Genomic DNA, 26006 nt, shown 5'->3' on the forward strand with positions numbered 1-26006 from the left:
GTGAATTCCACATACTTCCAGCTCAGCAGATCCTTCACTAGCTACCTGCCTAATCCATGTCATTTCCCTCTCAGACTTTTCCAACTGTTTATCTTAAGGAAGTGCTGAGTGATGATGATCCATCTTCTCTCTCTTTTTTTTTTTTAAGATTTATTTATTTATTTGAGAGGTACAGTTACAGACAAAGAGAGAGATAGAGGGAGACAGAGAGATCTTCCATTTGCTAATTCATTTCCCAAATGGCTGCAACATCTAGAGATGGGCTGAACCAAAGCCAGGAGCTTCTTCCAGGTCTCCCTCATGGGTGCAGTGGCCCAAGCACTTGGTTCATCTTCCACTGCTTTCCCAGGCCACTAGCAGGAAGATGGATTGGGAGTGGAGCAGCCAGAACTTGATACGTTGCCCCTATGGGATGCTGGCACTGTAGGCAGCGGCTTTACCCACTACCCTATAGTGCCGAACCCCCTTCTATATCTTCTTCCTGCTGATCAGTAGCATGGTCCCTTCCTGTCTTGGGTCTACAAGTGTCTTCCTGTCTCATCTAATGGTTCTGTCTCGTGAGCCAGGGAGTTTTCTTTGTTTTTAAAAATTTTTATTAATATAAAGAAATCAGACTTCATCCTAACAAGATAACCATATTTCCCTCTACCCTTCATACCTCCTTTCTTTCCTTTTTCCCTTTAATTTTTACAGTAACATATTTTTTAAAAAATAATTTTTGGTACTTCACTGTTTTTATTTTTATTTTTTAATTTATTTATCCATTTGCAAGTCAGAGTTACACAGAGAGAGGGGAGAGGCAGAGAGAGAGAGGACTTCCATCCACTGGTTCACTCCTCAATTGGTTGCAAAGGCCGGAGCTATGCTGATCCGAAGCCAGGATCCAGGAGCTTCTTCTGGGTCCCCCACATGGGCGCAGGGGCCCAAGGACCCTGGCCATCTTCCACTGGTTTCCCAGGCCACAGCTGGATAGGAAGTGAAGCAGCCGGGACTCGAACCAGTGCCCATATGGGATGCCGGCACTTCAGGCCAGGTGTTAATCTGCTGTGCCACAGTGCTGACTGTTTCTATTTTTTAAAGATTTTTGAAAGATTTTATTGATTTTTTTGAGAGGTAGAGTTACAGACAGTGAGAGGGAAAGGATACAGAGAGAAAGGTCTTCCTTCCACAGATTCATTCCCCAAATGGCCACAACGGCTGGAGCTTTGCCAATCCAAAGCCAGGAGCCAGGAGTTTCTTCCAGGTCTCCCAGGTGGGTACAGGGACCCAAGCACTTGGGCCATCCTCTACTGTTTTCCCAGGCCATAGCAAGAGCTCGATTGGAAGAAGAACAGCAGGGATTAGAGCTGGCGTCCATATGGGATGCCGGCACTGTCAGCAGAGAATTAACCTACTGTGCCACAGCACCAGCCTCAGGTTATTTCTTTGAGAGAAAGAGAGTTATAGAGAGAGGTAGATACAGAGAGAAAGGTCTTTAATTCAGTGATTCACTCCTCAAATGGCCACAGTAGCTAGAGTGGGCCGACCTAAAGCAAGGAGCTTCTTTGGGGTCTTCCATGTGGGTGCAGGGGCCCACACTTGGGCCATCTTCCGATGCTTTCTCAGGCCAAAACCAGAGAGCTGGATTGGAAGAGGAGCAGCTGGGACATGAATTGGTGCCCATATGGAATGCTGGCACCTCAGGCAGAGGCTTAGCCTACTATGCCACAGCACTGGCCCCTAACATATTTTCAATTTACTTCACAAGCTTAATACACCACTAACCATATTTTCAGCAAGTATAAGTACAAAGACCATTGTTCTACAGGATATAGACATGGGCTATAAACAATAATCAAATTTTAAGACATCAGTTTCATTCTTATAGTTTTTTTGTATTCTATACTAACTGCCACATATCAGAGAAAACATATGATACATATGATATTTGTCCTTTTGGGACTCACTTATTTCTCTAAGTATAATGGCCTCCTTTTGCATCCATTCTATTGCAAAAGGCAGGATTTCCTTCTTATTTATCGCTGAGTAATATTCCACCATATATATCTCACAATTTCTTTATCCAGTGATCAGTTGATGAACATCTGGGTTGATTACACTTTTTTTTAAAAAAACTTTTATTTAATAAATATAAATTTCCAAAATACAGCTTTTGGATTACAGTGGCTTCTCCCTCTATAACCTCTCCCTCCCCCCTGCCACCCTCCCATCTCCTGCTCCCTCTCCCATCCCATTTACATCAAGATTCACTTTCAATTATCTTTATATACAGAAGATCAATTTGGTATATACTAAGTAAAGATTTCAACAGTTTGTATCCACTCAGAAACACAAAGTGTAAAGTACTGTTTGAATACTAGTTATACCATTAATTCACATAGTACAACACATTAAGGACAGAGTAAGTTCATAGTGACTCCTATTGTTGATTTAACAATTGACAAAATTGTGGCTCTTGTTTATGGTGTCAGTAATCACCCGAGGCTCTTGTCATGAGTTGCCTATGCTATGGAAGCCTTTTGAGTTCACCAACTCCAATCTTATTTAGACAAGGTCATAGTCAAAGTGGAAGTTCTCTCCTTCCTTCAGAGAAAGGTACCTCCTTCTTTGATGGCCTGTTCTTTCTGCTGGGATCTCACTCACGGAGATCTTTCATATAGGTTTTGTGGTTTTTTTTTTTTTTTTTTTTGCCAGAGTGTCTTGGCTTTTCATGGCTGAGAAACTCTCATAGGCTTTTTAGCTGGATCCGAGTGTCTTAAGGGTTGGTTCTGAGGCCAGAGTGCTGTTTAGAGCATTTGCCATTCTAACTCTTCTGTGTATCCCACTTCCCATGTTGGATCATTCTTTTTTTTTTTTTTTTTGACAGGCAGAGTGGACAGTGAGAGAGAGAGAGAGAGAGACAGAGAGAAAGGTCTTCCTTTTGCCGTTGGTTCACCCTCCAATGGCCACCACGGCCAGCGCACCACGCTGATCCAATGGCAGGAGCCGGGTGCTTCTCCTGGTCTCCCATGGGGTGCAGAGCCCAAGGACTTGGGCCATCCTCCACTGCACTCCCTGGCCACAGCAGAGAGCTGGCCTGGAAGAGGGGCAACCGGGACAGAATCCGGTGCGCCGACCGGACTGGGACTAGAACCCGGTGTGCTGGCGCCGCAAGGTGGAGGATTAGCCTGTTGAGCCATGGCGCCGGCGATTCTCTCTTTTTTAATTCTATCAATTATTATTAGCAGACACTGGTCTTATTTATGTGATCCCGTTGACACTTAATCCTATCTTTTTGATCAATTATGAACTTAAACTTATCACTTTAACTAGTAAGATGGCATTGGTACCTGCCCACTTAATGAGATTTGGAGACCTATGGCACATTTTCAGCTTTACCCTTAGGGGTAAGTCCGAGTGAGTGTGTGCTGAACTGTATATTTCCTCCATCTCTTATTTCCACTCTTTTTTTGATTTGACAGGTAGAATTATAGACAGTGGGAGAGAGACAGAGAGAAAGATCTTCCTTTTTCCGTTGGTTCAGTCCCTGGTGTTGTGCCAATCCGAAGCAGGAGCCAGGAGCCAAATGCTTCCTCCTGGTCTCCTATGCGGGTGCGGGGGTCCAAGCACTTGGGCCATCCTCCACTGCCCTCCTGGGCCACAGCAGAAAGCCGGACTGGAAGAGGAGCAACCGGGACTAGAACCAGCGCCCATATGGGATGCCGGCACCACAGGTGGTGGATTAAGCAAGTGAGCCATGGTGCCACCCCCTCCACTCTTATTTTTAACAGGGATCAATTGTCAGTTGCATTTAAACTCCTAAGAATAATTGTGTGTTAAAGAGTTCAACCAATGGTATTAAATAGAAAAAGAAAATACTAAAAAGAATAAAATAATAAGCTGTTCCTCGACAGTCAGGACAAGGGCTGATCAAGTCATTGTTTCTCATAGTGTCAGTTTCACTTCTACAGGTTTCCTTTTTTTTTTTTTTTTTTTTTTTTGACAGGCAGAGTGGACAGTGAGAGAGAGACAGAGAGAAAGGTCTTCCTTGTGCCGTTGGTTCACCCTCCAATGGCCGCCGCGGTAGGCGCGCTGCGGCAGGCGCACCGCGCTGTTCCGATGGCAGGAGCCAGGTGCTTCTCCTGGTCTCCCATGGGGTGCAGGGCCCAAGCACTTGGGCCATCCTCCACTGCACTCCCTGGCCACAGCAGAGAGCTGGCCTGGAAGAGGGGCAACCGGGACAGGATCGGTGCCCCGACCGGGACTAGAACCCGGTGTGCCGGCGCCGCAAGGCAGAGGATTAGCCTAGTGAGCCGCGGCGCCGGCCCTCTACAGGTTTCCTTTTAGGTGCTCAGTTAGTTGTCACAGATCAAGTAGAACATATGATATTTGTCCCTTTGGGACTGGCTTATTTTACTCAGCATGATGTTTTCCAGATTCCTCCATTTTGTTGCAAATGACTGGATTTCATTTTTTTTTTACCACTGTATAGTATTTATAGAATACTATATCCCATATCCCATAATTTCTTTATCCAGTCTTCTATTTATGGGGATTTAGGTTGATTCCATGTCTTGACTATTGTGAATTGAGCTGCAATAAACATGGGGGTGCAGTTAGCTCTTTTATTTGCCAATTTAATTTCCCTTGGGTAAATTCTAAGGAGTGGGATGGCTGGATCGTGTGGTTGGGCTATATTTAGGTTTCTGAGGAATCTCCAAACTGACTTCCATAGTTTTAGCAGTTTGCATTCCCACCAACAGTGGATTAGTGTGCTGTTTCCCCCATATCCTCGAGATGGACTCCTCTTTAAGAAAGGAAGTATATTCTATTTGTTTCCCAAATAGTTGGCAATGATAGATTATAAAGTCACTTAAGCTGGACATGAACATTTGTAATATCTCTTGTAATGGATTTATTTATTTATTTGAAAGGCAGGAACACAAAAGGAGAAGGGGGGTGGAGGAGAGAGAGAGAGAGAGAGAGAGAGGGAGAGGAATTTTCCATCCATTGGTTCACTCTCCAAATGTTTACAATGGCCAGGTCAGGCTGAAGCCAGGAGTTTCTGGGTCTCCTACTTTGGTGCAGGGGCCCAATTACCCGGGCCATCTTTCACTGCTTTCCCAGGTACATTAGCAGGAAGGTAGATTGGAAGTGGAGCAGCTGGGACTCGAATAGGTATCCACATGAGATGCCAGCACTGCAGGCAGAGTCTTAACCTATGCCACAGCACCGGCCCCTGCAATATCTTTCTAAGTAAATATATTGCTATTAGAGTAGATGTGTAAAGAAAAAAAAATAAAAAAAGAAAGATAAGAAAGGAAAAAGAACCAAAAAACAACAAGAATAAAAAACAAAAACAAAAACAAAAAAACCACAAAAGAAAAAAATAAAAAAAAAAGAAAAAAATAGAGTAGATGTGACAGATTCCATTAATCATTGCATACGCTTCTCCTTGTTTGATCAGTGTAGATTCTAAGGCTAGTTGTCTATACATGACTACCTTAGAGAATCCACAGATTTGAGCACTTGCTGTAAAAGCTGGCCCGAAGTGTAGGGTATTTTGCACCAGGCAATAAACAGAATTTTTTAAAAAAGATATATTGTTTATCTGAGAGGTAGAGTTACAGAGAGAGGGAGAAACAGAGAGAAAGGTCTTCCATCTGCTGGTTCACTCCCCAAATGGCTGCAATGGCTAGAGCTGAGCTGATCCAAAGCCAGGAGCCAGGAGCTTCTTCCAGGTTTCCCACATGGGTACAGGGGCCCAAGCACTTGGACCATCTTCCAGTGTTTTCCCAGGCTGTACCACAGAGAGCTGGATGGGAAGAGGGGCGTTCAGGACACGAACTGGTGCCCAAATGGGATGCCAGCACCTCAAGCGGAGGCTTAGTCCACTACTCCATGGTGCCAGCTCCAACCAACAGATCTTTAATAGTGGCTTCATGAGGCATAGCAGGATATTTTATTATCATGATGGGAAAAACTCACTAAGGAGTCTTCTTGCCAGAGGTAGCTTCATGAGAGTAACAGAAGAGGTAGGTAAAACATGTCTGTCATAAAGTGCAACAGCTTTAATATGCTAAAGGGAAATAATGCTTATTTTGTTTTCTGAAGAGGTATTTGAAGTCTTCAATTAGTTCACAAGAATGGGCAGATGTCCTCTGTGTGCTTTGTTTTTGTTGTATAAGATTACTTTAGCTATTCGGGGTCTGTTGTGTTTCCATATGAATTTTAGCACCATTTTTTCTAGATCTGATAAAGATGTCATTGGTATTTTTAAAAAATATTTATTTATTTATTTGAAAGGCAGAGTTACAGAGGGGCAGAAGCTGAGAGAAAGAGAGGTCTTCTGTCTACTGGTTAACTTCCCAGATGGCTGCAACGGCCAGAGCTATGCTGATCTGAAGCCAGGAGCCAGGAGCTTCTTGTGGGTCTACATGGGTGTAGGGGCCCAAGGATTTGGGCCATCTTCTAGTGCTTTTCCAGGTCATAAGCAGAGAGCTGGATCAGAAGTGGAGCAGCCAGGACTGGCACCCATTTGGGATGCCGGCATTGCAGGTGGCAGGTTTACACTACAGCACCGGCCCCTGTCACTGATATTTTGATTTGAATCGCACTGGATCTGTAAATTGCTTTTGGTAGTATGTATGGACATTTTGATGATATTGATTCTTCTAATCCATGAACATGAAAGACTTTTCCATTTTTTGTGTCTTCTATTTCTTTCTCTAATGTTTTGTAATTTTCATTGTAGAGATTCTTGACATTCTTGGTTAAATTTATTCCAAGGTATTTAATTTTTTTGGTAACTATTATAAATGGGATTGATCTTAGAAGTTCTTTCTCAGCCATGGCATTGTGGCATTGTCTGTGTATACAAAGGCTATTGATTTTAGTGTGTTGATTTTATATGCCAATTTACCAAGCTGTTTTATGAGTTCCAATAGTCTCTCAGTGGAGGCTTTTGGATCTCTTATATATAGAATTATGTCATCTTGCAAATAGAGATAGTTTGACTTTCTCCTTTCCAATTTGTATCCCTTTGATTTCTTTTTCTTGCCTGATGGATCTGACTAAAACTTTCAACATTGTATTGAATAGCAGTGGTGAGAGTAGGCATCCTTTTCTAGTTCCGGATCTCAGTGTGAATGCTTCCAACTTTCCCCCATTCAATATGATGCTGTGTGTTTGTCATATATTGTCATGATTGTGTTGAGGATCATTTCCTCTGTACCCGATTTGCTTCAGGTTTCCATCATGAAAGGATGTGTATATTATCAAATGCTTTTTTGCTTCTGTTGAGATAATCATATGGTTTTAAAATTTTTTTTTCTAGGCCGGCGCTGTGGCTCAACAGGCTAATCCTCCGCCTAGCGGTGCCGGCACACGGGGTTCTAGTCCTGGTCGGGGCGCCGGATTCTGTCCCGGTTGCCCCTCTTCCAGCCCAGCTCTCTGCTGTGGCCAGGGAGTGCAGTGGAGGATGGCCCAAGTCCTTGGGCCCTGCACCCGCATGGGAGACCAGGAGAAGCACCTGGATCCTGCCTTCGGATCAGCGTGGTGTGCTGGCTGCAGCGGCCATTGGAGGGTGAACCAACGGCAAAGGAAGACCTTTCTCTCTGTCTCTCTCTCACTGTTCACTCTGCCTGTCAAAAATAAAAAAAATTTTTTTTTCTTTTTCTTTCCCAAAGAAATCTTTATTTAAGGAATACAAACTTAATGCACTTCATAAATACAACTTTAGGATAATAGCAATAATCATATGGTTTTTGTTCTTCAGTTTGTTAATGTGATGCATTACATTGATTGATTTTCAAGTGTTGAACCATCCCTGCATACTATGGATAAGTCATTATATAGTGCCTTTCTTTGTCTCTTTTAACAGTTTTTTTTCAAATCAACAGTCTTTTATTGCATTATTAAAATACCACAAGACACAATTTGGGTTCTTGTTTCTGCAGCCGGACAACTTTTAGGTCTTATTCATCAGCCTGCTGAACTGTTCCTTTTTCAGAGACATAGATACCATCCAAAAATTTTCTGATATCTTTATATTTATTTATTTATTTTAAAAATTTTTTTTGACAGGCAGAGTGGATAGTGAGAGAGACAGAGAGAAAGGTCTTCCTTTTTGCCGCTGGTTCACCCTCCAACGGACCTGGGCCATCCTCCACTGCCTTCCCGGGCCATAGCAGAGAGCTGGCCTGGAAGAGGGGCAACTGGGACAGAATCCGGTGCCCCGACCGGGACTAGAACCCGGTGTGCCAGCGCCGCAAGGCGGAGGATTAGCCTGTTAAGCCGCGGCACCGGCCCTGATATCTTTATTTTTAACTGTTGTTGCCTGCTGAATCAAAGCAGCTGAATTTGAAACAAGTTCAATGTCATTTCCTTCAAGCACTAATTCATCTTTCTGGGCTTGAGACACTGAACAGGCAACACCTGGCCTCATCCGAACCCTTCAGATGTATTTTTCACCCAAGAAATTTCTGATTTCAACAAGAGACCTGTTCCCTTGAATAACCACATTGATGGGGAAGTGAGCATACATAGACCTCATCTTGTAACGGAAGCCCAGTGTGACCCCCTTGATCATATTCTGTACATGACTACAGATCGTGCGAACAGTTGCCAGTTCCTTTCTATTTCCCCACCATTTGTCAACCCGGAGCCTCTTCTTTTTCTTTCCCAGGAGACTGAGTTCCACATTGATGTGATTGAAGTCCCTCCGCAGGGGTCCTCTGGGCCCCTTCACAATGACTGTGCGCCCCTTCAGACTGATGTCGACATTTTCTGGGATGTCGACAGTCTGACATTTTCTGGGATGTCGACAGTCTGATTGCTGAGAATGGTCTTCATTCTCGCAGTAGATGCGGCAGAGAGCTCTTTTAACAGTTTTTATGTTAAAGTCTATTTTGTCTTATATTAGGATTGCTGTACCTGCCATTTTTTTGATTTCCATTAGCATGGAATATCTTTTTCCATCCTTTCACTTTCAGTCCATTTGTATCTTTGTTGGTGAGGTGTGATTCTTTCAGGCAGCAAATAAATAGGTCTTGTTTTTTAACTCATTCTGACAGTCTATGTCTTTTAACAGAAAAACTGAGGCCATTTACATTCAAGGTGACTGTTGATAAATAACGACTTTTACCTGCCGTTTTCCCATAAATATTCCTACTATTACTTTGGATTTCCTTTGTACTTTTACTGGGATATTTTATTTTCTTTTTTAAAATATTTTTATTTATTTATTTGAGAGGTAGTTACAGAGAGAGAGAGAGAGAGAAAGGTCTTCCAATGCTGGTTCACTCCCCAGTTGGCCACAACCTCCAGAGCTGGGCTGATCTGAAGCCAGGTGCCAGGAGCTTCCTGGGTCTCCCATGCGGGTTCAGGGCCCCAGGCACCTGGGCCATCATCCACTGTTTTCCCAGACCATAGCAGAGAGCTGGATCAGAAGTGGAACTGCCAGGACTCAAACCGGCATCCATATGGGATGCTGGCACTGCAGGCAGCGGCTTTACCTGCTATGCCACAGTGCCGGCCCCAGGAGATTTTCTTCCTTCACATTCTTTCATAGTGATGATCATGTTTCCGTGTTTCTGTGTGTAGAACATTCTTAAGCATATTTCGTAAGGCTGGACAGGTGGTGACAAATTCTTTCAATTTTTGTTTGTAATGGGAGGTCTTTATTTCTCCTTCATTCATAAATGAGAGCTTTGCAGGGTATAGTATCCCAGGTTGACAATTTTTTTTCCATTAAGACTTGGACTATGTCTCTGCATTCTCTCCTAGTCTGTAGGGTTTCTGATGAGAAGTCAGCTGTGAGTCTAATTGGAGATCCTCTGAAAGTAATTTAGCATTTCTCTCATGCCTGTTAGAAATTTCTTTATGTTTACTGTGGAGAGTTTGACTACAGTGTGTCGGGTGAGGATCTTTTCTAGTCATGTCTATTAGGAGTTCTATGTGCTTCCTGTATTTGGACATCCCTTTCTCCAAATTGGGAGAATAATTTTCTGTAATTATTTCACTAGATAGGCTTTCTAATCCATTCTCTGTTTCCACCCCTTCAGGAACTCCTATGTCCCATATGTTGGGTCATTTGATAATATCACATAAATCTCCAACAGTGTTTTTAATTTTCCTAATTTATTCATTTTTTTATTCCAACTGAAAAATTTGCAAGATTTGTTTTCTAACTCAGATAGTCTTTATTTTGCCTTATCAAGTCTGTTGTTAAGGCTTTCCAACATATTTTTATTTGATCTATTGAATTGTTCGTTTCTAATATTTCATTTTGATTTTTCTTTAAAAATTTCAATTTCATGGGAAAAAGGTTCAGTCATGTCATGTGTGCATTTCTTTAATTCGTGAATTTGCTTCTCATTGCTTCTGAGTCAACCTATGATTAATTTTTAAAATTCCATTTCAGGCATTTCTTCTGTCTCTTCATCTTCACATTCTAATATTGAAGTATAGTTGTGTTCCTTTAGGGAGGTCATGTTGTCTTCCCTATTCTTATTTCTTGGATTTCTACATTTACTTTTAGGCATATGTAGAGATACTTGTTGGTTTTTTTCCTCTCATGACTTTTCTCTTTGAACTATGTTTCTGTGGCTTAGTGGAATGTTTGTACTTTCAGTGAATACCCAGAGGTGTGTGCTGGGTGTGGCCAGGGAGCTCTGGTCAGTGCTCCAGGGTGGGACGAGTATCTAACCCAAGTTGGGGGCTGGCACTGTGGTGCAGCGGGTTAACGCTCTGGCCTGAAGTGTGGGCATCCCATATGGGCACAGGTTCAAGACCTGGCTGCTCCACTTCCTTTTTTTTTTTTTTTTGACAGGCAGAGTGGATAGTGAGAGAGAGACAGAGAGAAAGGTCTTCCTTTGCCGTTGGTTCACCCTCCAATGGCCGCTGCGGCCGGCGCATCTCGCTGATCCGAAGACAGGATCCAGGTGCTTCTCCTGGTCTCCCATGCGGGTGCAGGGCCCAAGGACTTGGGCCATCCTCCACTGCCTTCCCGGGCCATAGCAGAGAGCTGGCCTGGAAGAGGGGCAACCGGGATAGAATCCGGCGCCCCAACCAGGACTAGAACCCGGTGTGCCGGCGCCGCAAGGCGGAGGATTAGCCTGTTAAGCCACGGCGCCGGCCTGCTCCACTTCCGATCCAGCTCTCTGCTATGGCCTGGGATAGCAGTAGAAGATGACCCATGTCCTTGGGCCCCTGCACCCGGAAGAAGCTCCTGGCTTCTGGCTTCAGATTGGCTCATCTCTGGCTGTTGTGGCCAGTTGGGGAGTGAACCATTGGATGGAAGACCTCTCTCTCTCTCTCTCTCTGCCTCTCCTCTCTCTGTGTAACTCTGACTTTCAAATAAATAAATAATTCTAACCCAAGTTGGGCCTGGTAGATCTCTTATTAGCCAAAGGTGAGTATGTTTTCCTCTGCTGGTGTGATCCCACCCTCATCTTTTCTCTTCCAAGGTGATCGGTGCCTAGGTGTTAGCACTCAATGGGTGCAATGCTTATCAACACTGCTGTGTGAACCACACAAAGGGTCTGTGAAGTCATCACTGTCAGCATGGATCCTGCTGCAATGACCCACCCTAGGAAATCAGGGAGCTCTGAGTGTGTGGAGCCACACACAGTGATTGCCCAAAGACCCAGCTACACCCTGCGTCCTGTGGTGTAGTCAGAGTCCCCACAGCCTCAGCACACAGGGCTTACACAGTCACGGGGTGCAGAGGATCCATGTTACTGGTCGTAGCAGGTTGGGTGGTTACCAGATGGAGTTTCGTGGGTTCTTTTCCTCAGCTTAGTGTGGAAGTAAGAGGCCAGGAAACAGTTTGCAAAGAAGTGGAAGCTTTATTTTTTTTGTCTGTTTTGCAAAACAAAAGTAAAAGCATCTCATCTGAAAGGAGCTGAGATGGAGTGCCTCAGATGGACACTAGTTTTCAGAAAAGTGCACAGGGTTTTTAAGGTCTTGCTATTTTCTTATGGGGTCCTGTTGGATGGGGGTTTCACAGAATGTGTGCCTGTGGCCCATGGAGATAGTGGCGGTCCCTTGGTGATAGTCCAAATGGGAGTTGCTAGGAGCTAACTTCCTCTTTGGCGGACCCAGCCCCCCCTTCTGCTAGTTCTGGGTGGAAGATTGTGACTAGCTTGAAGATATGGTCAAAACAACAAGCTCATACACAGAACTGGACGTTAACAGTAGGGAGAGGTGCAAGCAGGTCTCAGAGCGAACCTCCCTGTCACAGCTTACAGCCTGCATACACAAGACATTCTGCTAAAGGCTGAGGGGCCCGCAGACACTTAGCCTAACCAGATGGCCTCAGTGTGCTCTGGTCCACAGAGAGGCAGATGTCCCCAGAGCCAGCTGCCCATGGGTGCTCCACCTAGGCAGCTTGAACTCTGCAGCCTGTGGTATATTGGGAGGCTGAGGGGTGCCTCACAGTCCTACATGGGTGCAAAGTCCCCTGTCAATCCTTCCAGCCAGACTCAAAGTCAGTGGGAAATGCAGAATGTTCCCTCTGCTAGAATCTCCGGGTCACGTGAGTACACAGGAACCACTCGCCGAATATGGTCTTCTCCCTGCTGGTCTTTTCCCAGAGCTGCTGCCACCAGTACTGCTGAGAAGTTGGTGTCTTGTCTCAGCCAGTTGCTGTGTGCAGGGAGGTGCCTGGCCTCTCTTAGCTGGTTGTCGGACACCTTTGTTGGCGGGATGGGGTGAGAGAAATGTGCCTCCCCCCTTTTTTCACTGGGTCAGCAGGTACCCTCTCCAACCTAGGGCTCCAGGGCGGACTAACGCCGCGCTCTTCCTCTGGCTATATGACCAGTGGCACGGGTTGCTGCAGTCTGATCTCACCTCAGTCTCCAACGCTGGCGCTTTCTCTGGCTCTCGGTTGCCAGGGTCATGTGTTGTGTCCGTGTTTGTGCTGTGTATCCACACCTTGCACACAGATCCATGGTGTTCATCTTTTAGAATTTCCACTGTGGTTTTGTCTCTGACTCTCCCCTGAGGATGTATTTCCAACACTTTTGTTTGTTTGTTTATTTATTTATTTATTTATTTTTTACTATTTATCCCCTAGTGCAGTACTCTGTTCCCTGTTCTGCCATCTTGGAATCTCATCAAAGATTAACTTTAGAAACACACTGCAGTTAAACTGTGGCATTTGTAAATTACCAATGAGTGCATAGAGGGGCCTGTCCTCTTCTATTTTCCTGTAGGAATCCCCTTAACAATAACAACTTCTCTAAGTTCCACTCCTGTAAAATATAATTTGCAACAAAGCCATCTACATTTGCAAGTTAACAAATCTGCCCAAATTGCAAGTGAATTGAGGAGGGGAGATAAATTTCAGAATGTCTTGAAAAAAGATTTGTTTATTTATTTGAAAGGCAGAGTTACAGAGGTAGAGGCAGAGAGAGAGAGAGAGAGAGAGATATCTTCCACCTGCTGGTTCACTCCCCAAATGGCCGCAATGACCAGAGCAGCACCAATCTGAAGCCAGGAGTCAGGAGCTTCTTCCAGATCTCCCACATGGGTTCAGGGGCCCAAGGACTTGGGTCATCTTCCATTGCTTTCCCAGGCCATAAAAAAATCTATACCACAGCGCCAGCCCCAGGATTTTTTTTTTAAACAAGTATCTAGGATCTACTTGTGAGACAGAGACTCACTTCCTCTACTGGCATCTCTTGTCCAGTGTTTTCCAAGCTCCTGACTTGCTCCCCAATATGAAGTTAGGGAGTGGAGTATTAAAGTTTTCTAGGTTCTTGCCTTGTATCCAGAGACACATTCTAAGTATAAGGTGGCATATGGTACACAAAGTGATAATGTTTTGTTTGAAATTTGAGAAAGCAAACTCACACCTAGCAAACACACACAGACACACAGACACACAGACACACACACACACAGAGGGATGGAAGGAAAGGGCAAGCGAGAGCATGCATTGGTTGCTCCACAAACACCTGTCATGAGTGAGTAGTGTGCCCAAAAGTAGAAATATGTGGAGGTAGGGAAAACAGAAAAAGAGCACCCTCTCCAGTTGTAGTTTCAGACTTAAGAGAGAGCTCCCCCACCCCCAGTTGCTGGCCTTTTTTAAGAGGTGGGAGGTAATGCCTCTAAGGGCTATACCAGATCATTTTAGGAAACAACAATTTAATTCCACCTGGATATTTATATATATAGTCATGGCTTCTTCTCCCACGTCCTGGATGGAACAGATCAATGTGGGGTGCGAGCATTCTGACTGGCAAGTAGGAGGATAGTATTACATATGGGGTGATGGCTTGTATCTTCCAGATACTTCCAACACTGCAGATCCTACGCTAGATTCCTGCCTATCCCTATCCCATATCAGAACCACTTCGACTCAGGAAGTGGAAAAGCATCTTCCTTCTCCCCTTCCTTCCTTCTTCTTCTTTATAAGGTTTATTTTATTTATTTTGAAAGAGTTACAGAGAGAGGTAGAGAGAGAGAGAGAGAGACAGACAGACAGACAGACACACATGTTTTCCATCCACTGGTTCACTACCCAAATGGCTGCAATGGCTGGATCTGAGCCCATCCAAAGTCAGGAGCCAGAAACTTGTTCTGAATCTCCCACGTGGGTGCAGGAGTCCAAGGACTTGGGCCATCTTCTGCTTTCCCAGGCCCATTAGCAGAGAGCTGGATTCAAAGTGGAGCAGCCAGGACTTGAACTGGTGCCAATATGGGATGCTGGCACTGTAAGCCAGGGCTTTAACCTGCTGTGCCACAGCTCCGGCCCCTCCCCTTCTTTTCTTCTGTCCTTCTTTTTACTATTTTCCTTTTTCTTTTTTCTTTCCTTCCTTCTTTCTTCAATTTTTAATGAAAAGACATTTAGAGAAAGTGAGAGAGACAGACAGACTGATAGAGACACACATACAAGATCTTCCATCTGCTGGTTCACTTCCCAAATGAGGCAAAAGCTGAGGCTGGGCCGAAACAAGGAGACCGGAACTCCAGCTCAGTCTCCCGCGTGAATGGCAGGAATCCAGGCACTAGAACGACCACCTACTGCCTACCAGAGGGGCATTAACAGGAAGTTGGAGCTGGAAGCCCAGCTGAATTTTAATCCAGGCACTCTAATGTGGGTGGAACGTATGTGTCCTTTAGAGATATCTTCACTACTGCACAAAATGCCTACCACGATGGTGAAATGGATCAATTTTTGGTCTAATACTCAGAGTCTTTAGCTTCTCAGTTGTCATCTCATCACAAAGTGTAATTTGGAAGGTCTTGAGTGTCAGCATTCCCCTGCGGGTCTAACAGCATGGATTCCTCCTGCCTGCTTGGAAAGACCACCACCATAGCTCCTCCCCTTAACGTTCCCCCTTTTCTTTTTTATTTTTTCATTAATTAAACTTTTATTTTATGAATATAAATTTCCAAAGTACAGCTTATGGGTTACAATGGCTTCCCCCCTCCCATAACTTCCCTCCCACCCGCAACCCTCCCCTTTCCTGCTCCCTCTCCCCTTCCATTCACATCAAGATTCATTTTCAATTCTCTTTATATACAAAAGATCAGTTTAGTATAAATTAGGTAAAGATTTCAACAGTTTGCCCCATATAGCAACACAAAGTGAAAAAACTACCATTGGAGTACTAGTTATAGCATTAAATAACAGTGTACAGCACATTAAAGACAGAGATCCTACATAATATTTTTTTTTAAATTAATTAATTTTCTATGCCATTTCCAATTTAACACCAGGTTTTTTTTTTCATTTCCAATTCTCTTTATATACAGAAGATCAATTCAGTATATAATTGGTAAAGACCTCATCAGTTTGTACCCACACAGAAACACAAAGTATAAAAATACTGTTTCAGTACTAGTTATAGTATCACTTCACATTAGACAACACATTAAGGACTGATCCCACATGGGGTGTAAGTACACAGTGACTCCTGTTGCTGACTTAACAATTCGACACTCCTGTTCATGGCGTCAGTAATCTCCCTAGGCTCTAGTCATGAGTTGTCAGGGCTTTGGAAGCCTTTAGAGTTCGCTGACTTTGATCTTATTCCGATAGGGTCATAGTCAAAGTGGAAGTTCTCTCCTCCCTTCGGAGAAAGGTACCTCCTTCTTTGATGGCCCCGTTCTTTCCACTGGGATCTCACTCACAGAGATCTTTCATTTACTTCTTCTTTTTTTTTTTTCCATGGTATCTTGGCTTTCCATGCCTAAAATACTCTCATGGGCTCTTGAGCCAGATCCGAATGCCTTAAGGGCTGATTCTGAGGCCAGAGTGTTGTTTAGGACATCTGCCATTCTATGAGTCTGCTGTGTATCCCGCTTCCCATGTTGGATCCTTCTCTCCCTTTTTGATTCTATCAGTTAGTATTAGCAGACACTTGTCTTGTTTGTGTGATCCCTTTGACTCTTAGACCTATCAGAGCCATCAATTGTGAGCTGAAATTGATCACTTGGACCCCCTTTTCTTATTATGTCTTTTTGGCTTTGGGAGAAGTTAGACTTTGACTCCCTCAACTACTGGCCTAGGTTTCCTCCTCTATTTGGAGACTGAGCCCAGTGTGTCTGGTCTGTTTGTGGTGCTCCTAGCAGGACCTGCTGATGTGCATTTGACGCCTGGTGCTGTTATCAAATGTCAGTGTTCAGTGCTGTGCAAGTGGACATGGTCATTTCTGTTTGTTTGCCTGGTGTTCTGGCCCCAGCAATGGGAGGAGACATACTGGTAAGGAGAAGCGGCCACACACACATTTTCATCAGCTGTCTTTATTCTACACTGTTAGAGTGATGGGAACAGGGTCAAGCATCTACTTCTATTAGAAGGTGATTATTTCAGGAAGAAGTCAGGGGAATTCTGTCCACCTAAGGGGAGCAGGACTGAGGCCAGATCTCTGGAAGTGGTTTCAAAGCTGCAGGTTAAACTGCGGCAGCCAGGCCGACCTGATTGTTGGCCCGGTCGAAGACGGTGAAGTACTGGCGGATGAAGACGTCACCCAGGATCCAGAGCTCGCCGTAGGAGGTGTCGAGGTTCATGCCATCGAAGCCACTGAGGCAGTCGTCATCTTCCTGCAGAACAGAGAACAGCACAGGAGATGGGACAGAGTGTGAGGGTGACAGGGCTGGGTAGTGCACGTCAAGTTCTCCCCGACTGCCAGCAGGGGAAATGGAAGCCCGGGCTTCCTGACTCAGTGTCCAGGGATGTGGTTGTTGCAGACCTGGGGTGTTCATGCAGAAAATGGCCACTGCATCTTTGTGTGGACAGATTGCCAAAGAATATCTGGTACGTTTGGCAGACACACAAACCCTGACCTCAGCACTGGTATTTAGGGAGAAGTCAGCTCTGTGAAAGATGTTTGGAAACCCTGAATGAAACCACTTCTCAGTATTCTCATCCCAGCCAGTGGTACACCCGGTAGGCATTGGTTCTTTTTCCCTGGGTTACTGGGTGCAGCCTGGGCTGCACATTAGACTAGCCTGGGGAGAGCCAGGTGTGAGTACTTCAGCTCACTGGGAAAAACTGGTTTTGCACCTGGTAGTACAGAAGAAGGCAAGGAGTGCTCCTGTGGCTCATTGGACTAAAGATGTGGTCACTTTCATGTGTTTACCTTAACCGTGCTCTGAGAGGGACAGCTCTGGTTTTACATGAGGAAACAGGTTGAGAAAGTTTGCACCTTGATCAGAAATAATGAACTGGACATTGGGACTCAGGGGTCATACCTAGGAGTCCAAATGGACAGAGTCCTCTTTTCATGCCATCATCATTTGCCCCATTTTTCCCCTTAGGGGTTTTCATCCATGCTCTCATTTATGCATGGCTTGTGGTTACACTCATTCTGTCTGCAGGCTGTGCAGAGCAGGTGTCAGTCAGTCTGCCTTTGGCTTCAGTTGAGTGAAGTGTGCTTTCCCTCCTGCAGATGTCAGTTTTTGGCCACCTGCTGTGTGGGCCCACCCTGAGGCTGGCCCAGTGCCCCTTACCTTCAGGATGTAGGCACTGGCAGGCAGAGGGTACTGGACATTGTTGATGGTGAAGACAATGTCAGGCAGGGAGTCTATGGCAGAGCAGCTGATGATATTCTGGAAGGTGTAAGGGTAGCAGGATTACAGGGAGTTCATGCCTTCTGCATGGGACTTCCACCACTTGAGTCTAGAACAGAACATTTGAGGCTGGACTTGCCTCGCCCAAGAGGTTCTTGGAAGCTCCAATGTAGCTCTGGATTTTGGAGATGGCACTGGTGGGGCCAGCCAGCAGAGAGGTGCCGGTATCAACGATGGCCTGGCAGCTATCTGCACAAGCGATGGTCTCTCCATTGATGGTGACGCTGAGGGTGAGATCAAGGAAGGGTTATCTGAGTCCACAAGACTTTCTCCTGCAACCCTGGATGGACTCTCCTCAGAGACTGCCCCCCCGAGAAGACAGGTTACAACAGGGCCTGGGCATGTATGGCTTGAGCCAATTTTTAAGTCATTTGTTCCTAATCTTAGACTCCAGTGATTCTTCCTAGACAGCAAGGTTGTGCGATGATTCCCAGTTCCCCTAAATGTTGAGAGGTGTGAATATGTGGGTTTTATAGTCATCCCTGTGGTTTCTGGGAAGTGGGGCTGCCTCCTGGACAGGAAGTGGCTGATTTTACTTATAGAGGAGTTGGGCCCCTGGACAGCCCTTCTATTCTCTGCTTCTAATGAGGCACCTATCCTGGGCTTTTTCTGGCTTGGCCAATTTCCCACTTTCTCCTGTGCTGGCTGTTGTAGGCATAACACAACAGCGACTCACCTATGAGTATGTAAAGAAATAGGATTGGGACTCAGGGCAGGACTCCATGCAGCAGTGTGGTCTCACCTGTCCATGGTGATCTGCCAGTAGCCCTCATGAGAAACAGGCACCCAGTTCAGGCTTCCAGTGTAGTAAGAAGAATCAATGCCGCCAAACATCACCATGCTGCCCTTCTCGCCATTGCTGTGGAAGGTACAGGGGAGAAGACACGCATTCTCTCATGCATACGTTGCATATCTGCTATGTACAGTCTCAGAGCAACACTGGATGGCATACTCATCAGTGCCAGGAGCTGTGCTGAATGTGTGACAGACATGAGTACTCTTAATGTTATACCAGGTCCAGGCAGTGTTCAGTATTATTATTTCCACTTTACAAAATCTCTGAGGGTCAAGAAGTAAGGCAGTTTGCTCAAGGTCACACAGAGGGGAGTAGCAGCCAAAAGTAGAGCCTGGAATTTTTGAGTTCCCAAATGTGTTGTATATACCCAGATACCCGTTATGGTTGCCATGGGGACCACAAGAGAAGTGAACAGTGGACAGGTTTGGTTCCTAAGGACTCAATGGTGTAGTTCCCTTGTTCTCAGCCAGTGTAAGTATTTTCAATATCTGGAGACAGTTCTTATTGTCTGGATGTTGGTGGTGCTACTGAGCTCCAAGGGGTCAGGTCAGGGATCTGCTACGTATCCTAAACAGTGCCATGGACAGCCCCAGCAATACTCTAAAATGCTCATGGTGCTGAGCTGAGTGACCTTCGTCTCAATGGGGAGATGCAGTGGCTCACAAGAGATACTTTAGTTCTCATTTGAGCAGGTGAGGACCAAGACAAACCTGAATACTGAGTGGCCTAGGGACACAAAGGATAAAAGAGCCCTACGTTGGGGGTCTTTGTTATTGGAAATCCATTTTCTAAATCTCTACCATTTCAGGGTGGTAGAGATGCAATTATAGAGGGTAATGAGAAATTAGTCACCAACTGGCCATGTATGAAACACAGCCCCACTCACTTTAACCCACCCGTCTTTGGTGTATGTGTGTGAGAGTACAATCAACATCGAGCAGAATTGTTAACATCTGAAGGAAATCATGACTGATGACCAACAGTGTTACGAGGAGGACGTGAGGGATAGAGGAAAGTTGGTGATAGCCTTGACTCTTCTTGCATAAAAGTCTACTTAGCCAAAACCCACCTGGTTTATTCTCCATTCATTATTTGACCCTGCATTTTGATAAGTAATAAAGAAACTTGTGGCCAGCACCGCGGCTCAATAGGCTAATCCTCCACCTGCAGTGCCGGCACCCTGGGTTCTAGTCCTGGTTGGGGTGCCGGATTCTGTGCCGGTTGCTCCTCTTCCAGTCCAGCTCTCTGCTGTGGCCCGGGAAGGCAGTGGAGGATGGTCCAAGTGCTTGGGCCCTGCACCTGCATGGGAGACCAGGAGGAAGCACCTGGCTCCTGACTTCAGATCAGTGCAGTGTGCTGGCTGCAACGCGCCGGCCATAGCGGCCACTTAGGGGGGTGAACCTTTGGAAAAAGGAAGACCTTTCTCTCTGTCTCTCTCTCTCTCTCTCACTGTCTAACTCTGCCTGTCAAAAAAAAAAAAATAAAAAAACTTGTTTGCATTATTTTATAATTTCATTGTTTAAGATATACAAAAGTACATCAAAAAGTTTCTAGAAAAATAATATTAAAAGAATTTATATTGGTGCCAAAAGTTTTGGAGTCTGCGCATCCAAGGAGTCCGCAAAATGTTCATGGAAAATCAGTGTCATATAAAAATATTATGCATGGGTTTAAAAGTATTTGTACCAAAGCATATATTTTTTTTTAATATTTGAAAGGCAGGGCAATAGGGAGAGATAGACAGGGATCTTCCATTACTTCTTCAGTCTCCAAATGTCCACAACAGCTTGAGTTAGCCTAGGTGTAAGTCTGGAACCCAGAACTCAATCTGGGTATTCCATGTGGGTGTTGGGACCCAAGTACGTGAGTCACACCTATTCCTATCCAGGGTGAGTAGTATAAAAGAGCTGAATTGCAAGCAGGGGAGTCAGGACCCAAACCAGGCACTCTATATGGGATACAGGCACCCAAAGCAGTAACTGAGCCATGGAAACTAACACCAACTCCCCAAGTGTATCTTTGAATTTCATTTGTCACAAAATTTTTGAAATCCCCTCCTAAGCCCTAATTAACTCTTTTCATTTTTTGCTATGGATCTTGGTCACTGCATTAATGCGTTTTCACTCTAAATAGCATCCTTTGAGGGCCATAGATGAGGGAACCAGTACTGGAGAGCAATTGATTATTGACATTGCAGCTGAGTAATTCAAGAGCAAAAATTTATGCTGGTAAATAATAATGAATCAAGATGGTTTGTGTGTGTGTGTGTGTGTGTGTGTGAGAGAGAGAGAGAGAGAGAGAGAGAGAGAGAGAATGAATGAGAAAACCCTTCTATAGACCTTGATGTTGGCCTTGAAAATCTCATTTTAAGATCCTCTCCAGCCCACCCAGCCCTGGATAAGTTGCTTTTGCTGGTCCAGGTGAAAATGGTAAGTGTGGAGGAGGCCCTGTCTTGGGCAACTTACGAGCTCAGGTAGACGGAGAAGAGGTCCTGGGACACCAGGCCCTGGTTCCACATGTTGTCAAAGACGGGTGTGGCATCGGAGGCAGAAATGCTGGGGTATCCCAGACCCAGGATGCCATCAAAGGGAGCAACCAAGAAGGTGATGCCTGGCTCTGTCTTGCTCAGGCCAAAGATCTGGTTGGTGTCTTCAATGTTTCCAACCTGTATGAGGGGACAGAGATGATGTCCACCATGAGAGCCTGTCCATGGAGCTCTGCTGGACCTATAACCATCCTACTTCATTTCTTGGAGGACTCAGATTCTTGGGCATCGTGCTGGAAGGCAGGGTGAGGGACTTTCCCCAGGAGTGCTGTGGCTCCTCACTGCACAGATCCTTGGCAGTTGATGTCCAGATGGCCACAATGTGTGACTTGCTGTGAGATTGTACTGTAGGATGGATGGCCATTGTGCATTTGTCTATTTCAGATGGGCAGATGCAAAGCAGTCCCTGGCATACTAGGGCCCTTGTCACCTCCCACACGCAGCAGGATTTGTGGAGCTCATGTGACTACAGGGAGGTAAAAGATGAGGAGACGCTCAAAGAAATTCAGCCTTTTCTTCCCTTCACGCTGCTTCCTACATGACATTCAGCACTAAGGTTGGCCGAGGGCTCCAGCGCTACTACATCACACCCTGCATTGCCCATTAGGAGGCTTGTGTGATCTTGGAGATCCATACTGCTGGAATGAGCTTGCTCTGGGAGATTCACTGTGGTGCCCTAAGTTTCGTTAGCTGGCCCCTGGGCCAGGCAGTGTTAAGGGGAAGAGACCACAGGTGCTTACTTTCACAGTGTCGTATCCCAGGATGCCTGTCATGCTGCCAGTGCCATAGGTAATGGAGAGCGTCTCGCTGGTGGCCTGGAAGGTGGAGGAGTCATCAGGGTTGAATCGCTTATGCAGGACTGCAAAGGCAGGAAATGAGATAGTCAAGTTGAAAAGTGTGGGCAAGGGTTGTGGGCTGGGGCTTTCTTACTGGGATGGTATTTTTTACCCTGGTGGGGCTCTGGTGGTGAAAGGTAACCTTTCCCACAAAGTGACTTGTGAGATGGCCTTTGGTTCTAGAGACCTTGGTTCCCTCCTGGACTTGTTGGGCTCTTGGCACCATCTCACAGGTGGTCAGTCCCAGACTTCTCTGAGTCCTCCCAAGATCCCCCAGGGCAACACTGAGCACAGCAGCCCGGCTGCCAGTGGTGCTGAGCACTGTCACAGGCCCCTGCATAGCCAAGGCTCCAGCTAAGGCATGGGCAATTACACAGGTACCTCACATTAATGAAAACTCAGGTCAAAGTGCTGGAAGAGGATGTAGCTTGAAACATTGTGGTGAATTCCAATGAGAAGGTCTCCTTCATTAGCAAAGTAAAGACTCGTGTGTGTGTGTGTGTGTTTTAATGACATGCTCACTCATCTTCAATGAGTGCCAGCGTGACTTTAAATCACTGTGTCTCATGGTATTCGCAGCATGGCTGGCCAGCCTGCAGTCTTTCCTCCAAGTCTCACTTTGGGCCCCTACAAGCTTTCTGCTCCCTGAGTCCATCTGACCATGTCTGTTCATCCCTTTACCCCTCAGAACACTTACACTAAGCACACTGTTGTGTGAATTTCTGAGTGCTCCCAGAGGCTGAAATGGGAGCTGTGAGAAGTCCCTGAGTGGTCAGTGTTCCCAGTGCCAGCTGTTGCTGGGCTACAAGGGGAGGGCAGTGCCAAGTACTCACAACAGGCAAGACTGGAACAATAAGTGGAGGGCACCCACAGGTTGGAGGAGCCGGTGTCAAAGATGACAGTGAATTCCTGAGGGGGGGTTCCAATGCTGATGGTGCCAAAGTACTCGGCCTGCAGGGGTTGAGGACAGCATAGCTCAAAGACCTGGACTTTCCCATCTATCCCTTCCTGGAGACCTGCTCCTCAGTCTGCCTCTCCAACTTCTCCTCCTCTCGTCTCACCTTCCCTTCCAGTGCATGCTCCTTCAAAGCCCAGCCTTGGTCTCTACTCTTCCTTGAAGTCTTTTCTGATTGCTCCCTGGTTGCCTCTGACTGTTCTCTACTAAGGGCATTCACACCCAAGGCTGATCTGCTGTCCTCTCTCAGCTGGTGCCCTGCCTGTGTCAGTCTCGCCCTCCTGGAGAACACACCTTCTCAGAGGATGGGATGTAGCTGGTGGCACCCAGCCAGTCAGGTCTGAGGTGCCTGTTCACTAACTTGCTGATCAGGAGGCACACAAGTCATTTAAACATGGGAACCCAGGGAGATCTCCTATTCCTAAACCTCAGTGCAGACAGCAGATTTGAAGAAAGGGAACTGTCTGTATTTTTATCCTCAGTGTCAGCGCTTTCTCCCTTGCTAGCTTTGCTTCAGTTACCCTAGTGTTTGTGCTATTCTTGGACAATGACAAGATCCTTCCCACCCCAACACCTTTGCACTGGCTATTTCTTGTGCTAGGAAAATTTTTTACTGGATCTTTCCTTGGCTGCCTCATTCTTCATCATGCAGAGCTCTTGTCAAATGTCACCTCTACCAAGAAGCCTTCTTCACCACTTCATCCAAATTTGCCCCCTCTCCTATGTTTCTTTTTCCCCTTGGCCCAATTAATTAAATAATTATGCTTTGTGTCCCCTCTCTTTACTTGAATTCACCTCATATGATTCTTTATTTGTCTTCCTCTCTTGACTGTAAGCCCCAGGACCTTGGTTTGCTGGTTGTTTTGACCTCAGCATGTGGAAGCTACTGACACTGAGCAGGTACTTTGTGAATATTTGTGGCTGAATAAGTGGGCTGTTGTTTCTGAGCCTGCCAGATCCCATGCTAAGCACTCCCAGAGGTTTATGGTGTTAGTGACTTGCAGCCGCCTGTAGATTGTGGCTCTGAGTGGGCCTAATCTGTAGACCAGGACATCAAGGCTAAGAGAATGTGAACATTGCCCAAGATCACCAGGCCTGCAGGCATTAGAACCCCCGTTTGTATCAGGTCTGTTGGATCTGAGAGGCGAAGCCCTTGACTACTGGTAAGGGTATTTGTACCCTTGGCTGTGTGCTATCCACACAGAAGACACCATGTCCAGGAAGTCCAAGACACGGAAATCCAGGGCATGCCATTGTGTCCTAAATAAAAGTCAGAGAGGTCTTGGGACTCAGATTGTACCACGTCATTGATTGAGCTCAATCTGTGGCAGTTAGAGTTCATACTCTCTTGGCCCCTGGCCTCCCTGTGGTCTACCCCACTCATGGACCCACAGTCTAACGTGGCATTGCCATCCTTTCCTCTCCATATTTCTCATGCAGTCTGTTCTTCTTTCTAAAATGCAGTTGGTTCTCTGTACCCCCAGGTTGAGCATGAGCTCTCCCTGCTCCCCAGAAGTCACTCTCTCCTCTTGGAAACTCCTGTTCTTTCTTCACTGCTCTCCTGAGGCCTCCCTGCCCTGTAGGAGCCGCTCACTCTTTGTGTGGCACCTTCACTTGGTGGCCTTCATCCTGGTCTGCCATCTTACTGGAAGCTGAGACTCAATGAGGTCATCTCTGTCCCCCTACTTGACCATGACTGTGCTCACTATTGTCTTCCTGGGCCCAGCACAAGATCTGACACATAACAGGGCACTTAGAATAAAAAAGAATGAATGAATGAGTAAAAAGCAAATGAGAATGATAGTTTTGATTTGAGTTTTCCTGACTGACTCTATGTTACTAATATCAGGGCACAGCCCCTGGCTTTCATTCAAGCCCCCCGGTCACTCTCTACCCCTGGCTCAGTCCTTGTGGCTGCCCTTTCCCCCTGCCCATGACTCACATCCAGGTAGTTCTCCAGGCTCTCAGTGGACACCGTGGCAAAGGTCTCTTTGGGGAAGTACTTGGTGGCCAGGTTGGGGGTGTGAGTCTTCAGGTAGTCCTGCAGCAAGCCCTTCTCAATCAGGTTCTTCCTCAAGGACTTCTTTCTGACCAGGGGGACCCTGGGGCAGAGCATTGGTGCAGGCATGGTTAGGGGAGGAGGGGTAATTGACAAGGATCCTGCTCAGGGAATGCTAGAGAAGCCTTATAAAGATGCAGAAGTTGGTCCTAGAGAGAAGGAAGGAGGAGGGGAGAGTCTCCCACCTGTTACCCAAAGTGCACAGAAGGAAGCAACTGCTGGCCAGTGGTGGGGCTGAAGCCAAACCCCAATTGTACTCAGCATCTTAGGTTTTAACCACAACTGCAGTGTGGCCCCCTTTTTGGGTGGAATAAGAAGAATATTCAGGATGTTGGAAGAGAGAGAGGGAGATAATGGAGATAGACAGATGGGATGTGGGAGGGAGCAGAGGGCTAGGAAGTTGCCCCTTGGAGCCGCTCTTCCCACTGCCTATACCCAGACTCACTTGTGTACGATGCACTCGGAGAGTGCCAGCAGGCCAAGCAGCAGCAGCCACTTCATGGTTCTTCCTGGCTCCCAAGTCAGTGGAGAAGGCAGAACGAGTGGAAGGTGTACAGCAGCAGGCAAGAGCCACTGCTTATATATGTGCGGGCCAATCCTGACCATAATAGCTCTTATCAATCTCTAAATGCCACCTGCTATCACACTCCCAAACAGAACAGTTCCTGATAAGACAGTCCCCTCAGAGTCACGTTCTGAGATGTTGCTTATTGAGTAGCTTTCCACTCACACCACATCCCACAATTGGAGTG

The 26006-nt window shown here is 46.0% G+C and overlaps 1 protein-coding gene and 1 pseudogene across 1 annotated transcript; both read right to left on the reverse strand.

Moving 5' to 3' along the window:
- Nucleotides 1–7885: 7885 nt before the first annotated feature.
- On the reverse strand, nucleotides 7886–8783 carry LOC133764163 (large ribosomal subunit protein uL6-like; annotated as a pseudogene).
- An 8101-nt stretch (nucleotides 8784–16884) lies between these two features.
- On the reverse strand, nucleotides 16885–25755 carry LOC133764164 (pepsin II-1). The gene is made up of 9 exons (XM_062197840.1): nucleotides 25700–25755; nucleotides 25138–25297; nucleotides 23074–23191; nucleotides 22145–22263; nucleotides 21325–21524; nucleotides 18806–18922; nucleotides 18143–18287; nucleotides 17944–18042; nucleotides 16885–17034 (listed from the first exon to the last, which is right to left on the reverse strand). Exons 1-9 carry the CDS (start codon nucleotides 25753–25755, stop codon nucleotides 16885–16887), a joined length of 1164 nt encoding a protein of 387 aa, XP_062053824.1.
- Nucleotides 25756–26006: the final 251 nt, after the last annotated feature.

This window comes from Lepus europaeus, chromosome 7 (assembly GCF_033115175.1).
Source record: "Lepus europaeus isolate LE1 chromosome 7, mLepTim1.pri, whole genome shotgun sequence".
NCBI classification, from domain to species: domain Eukaryota; kingdom Metazoa; phylum Chordata; class Mammalia; order Lagomorpha; family Leporidae; genus Lepus; species Lepus europaeus.

Excerpts from the sequence above, each read along its gene's own strand:
- LOC133764164 (XM_062197840.1), bottom strand. The coding sequence starts at position 25,755 with ATGAAGTGGCTGCTGCTGCTTGGCCTGCTGGCACTCTCCGAGTGCATC. Across the intron at positions 21,525-22,144 it reads TGGGATACGACACTGTGAAA|GTTGGAAACATTGAAGACAC; the intron begins GTAAGCACCTGT and ends CCCCTCATACAG. Across the intron at positions 18,288-18,805 it reads TGGCAGATCACCATGGACAG|CGTCACCATCAATGGAGAGA; the intron begins GTGAGACCACAC and ends TCTCACCCTCAG.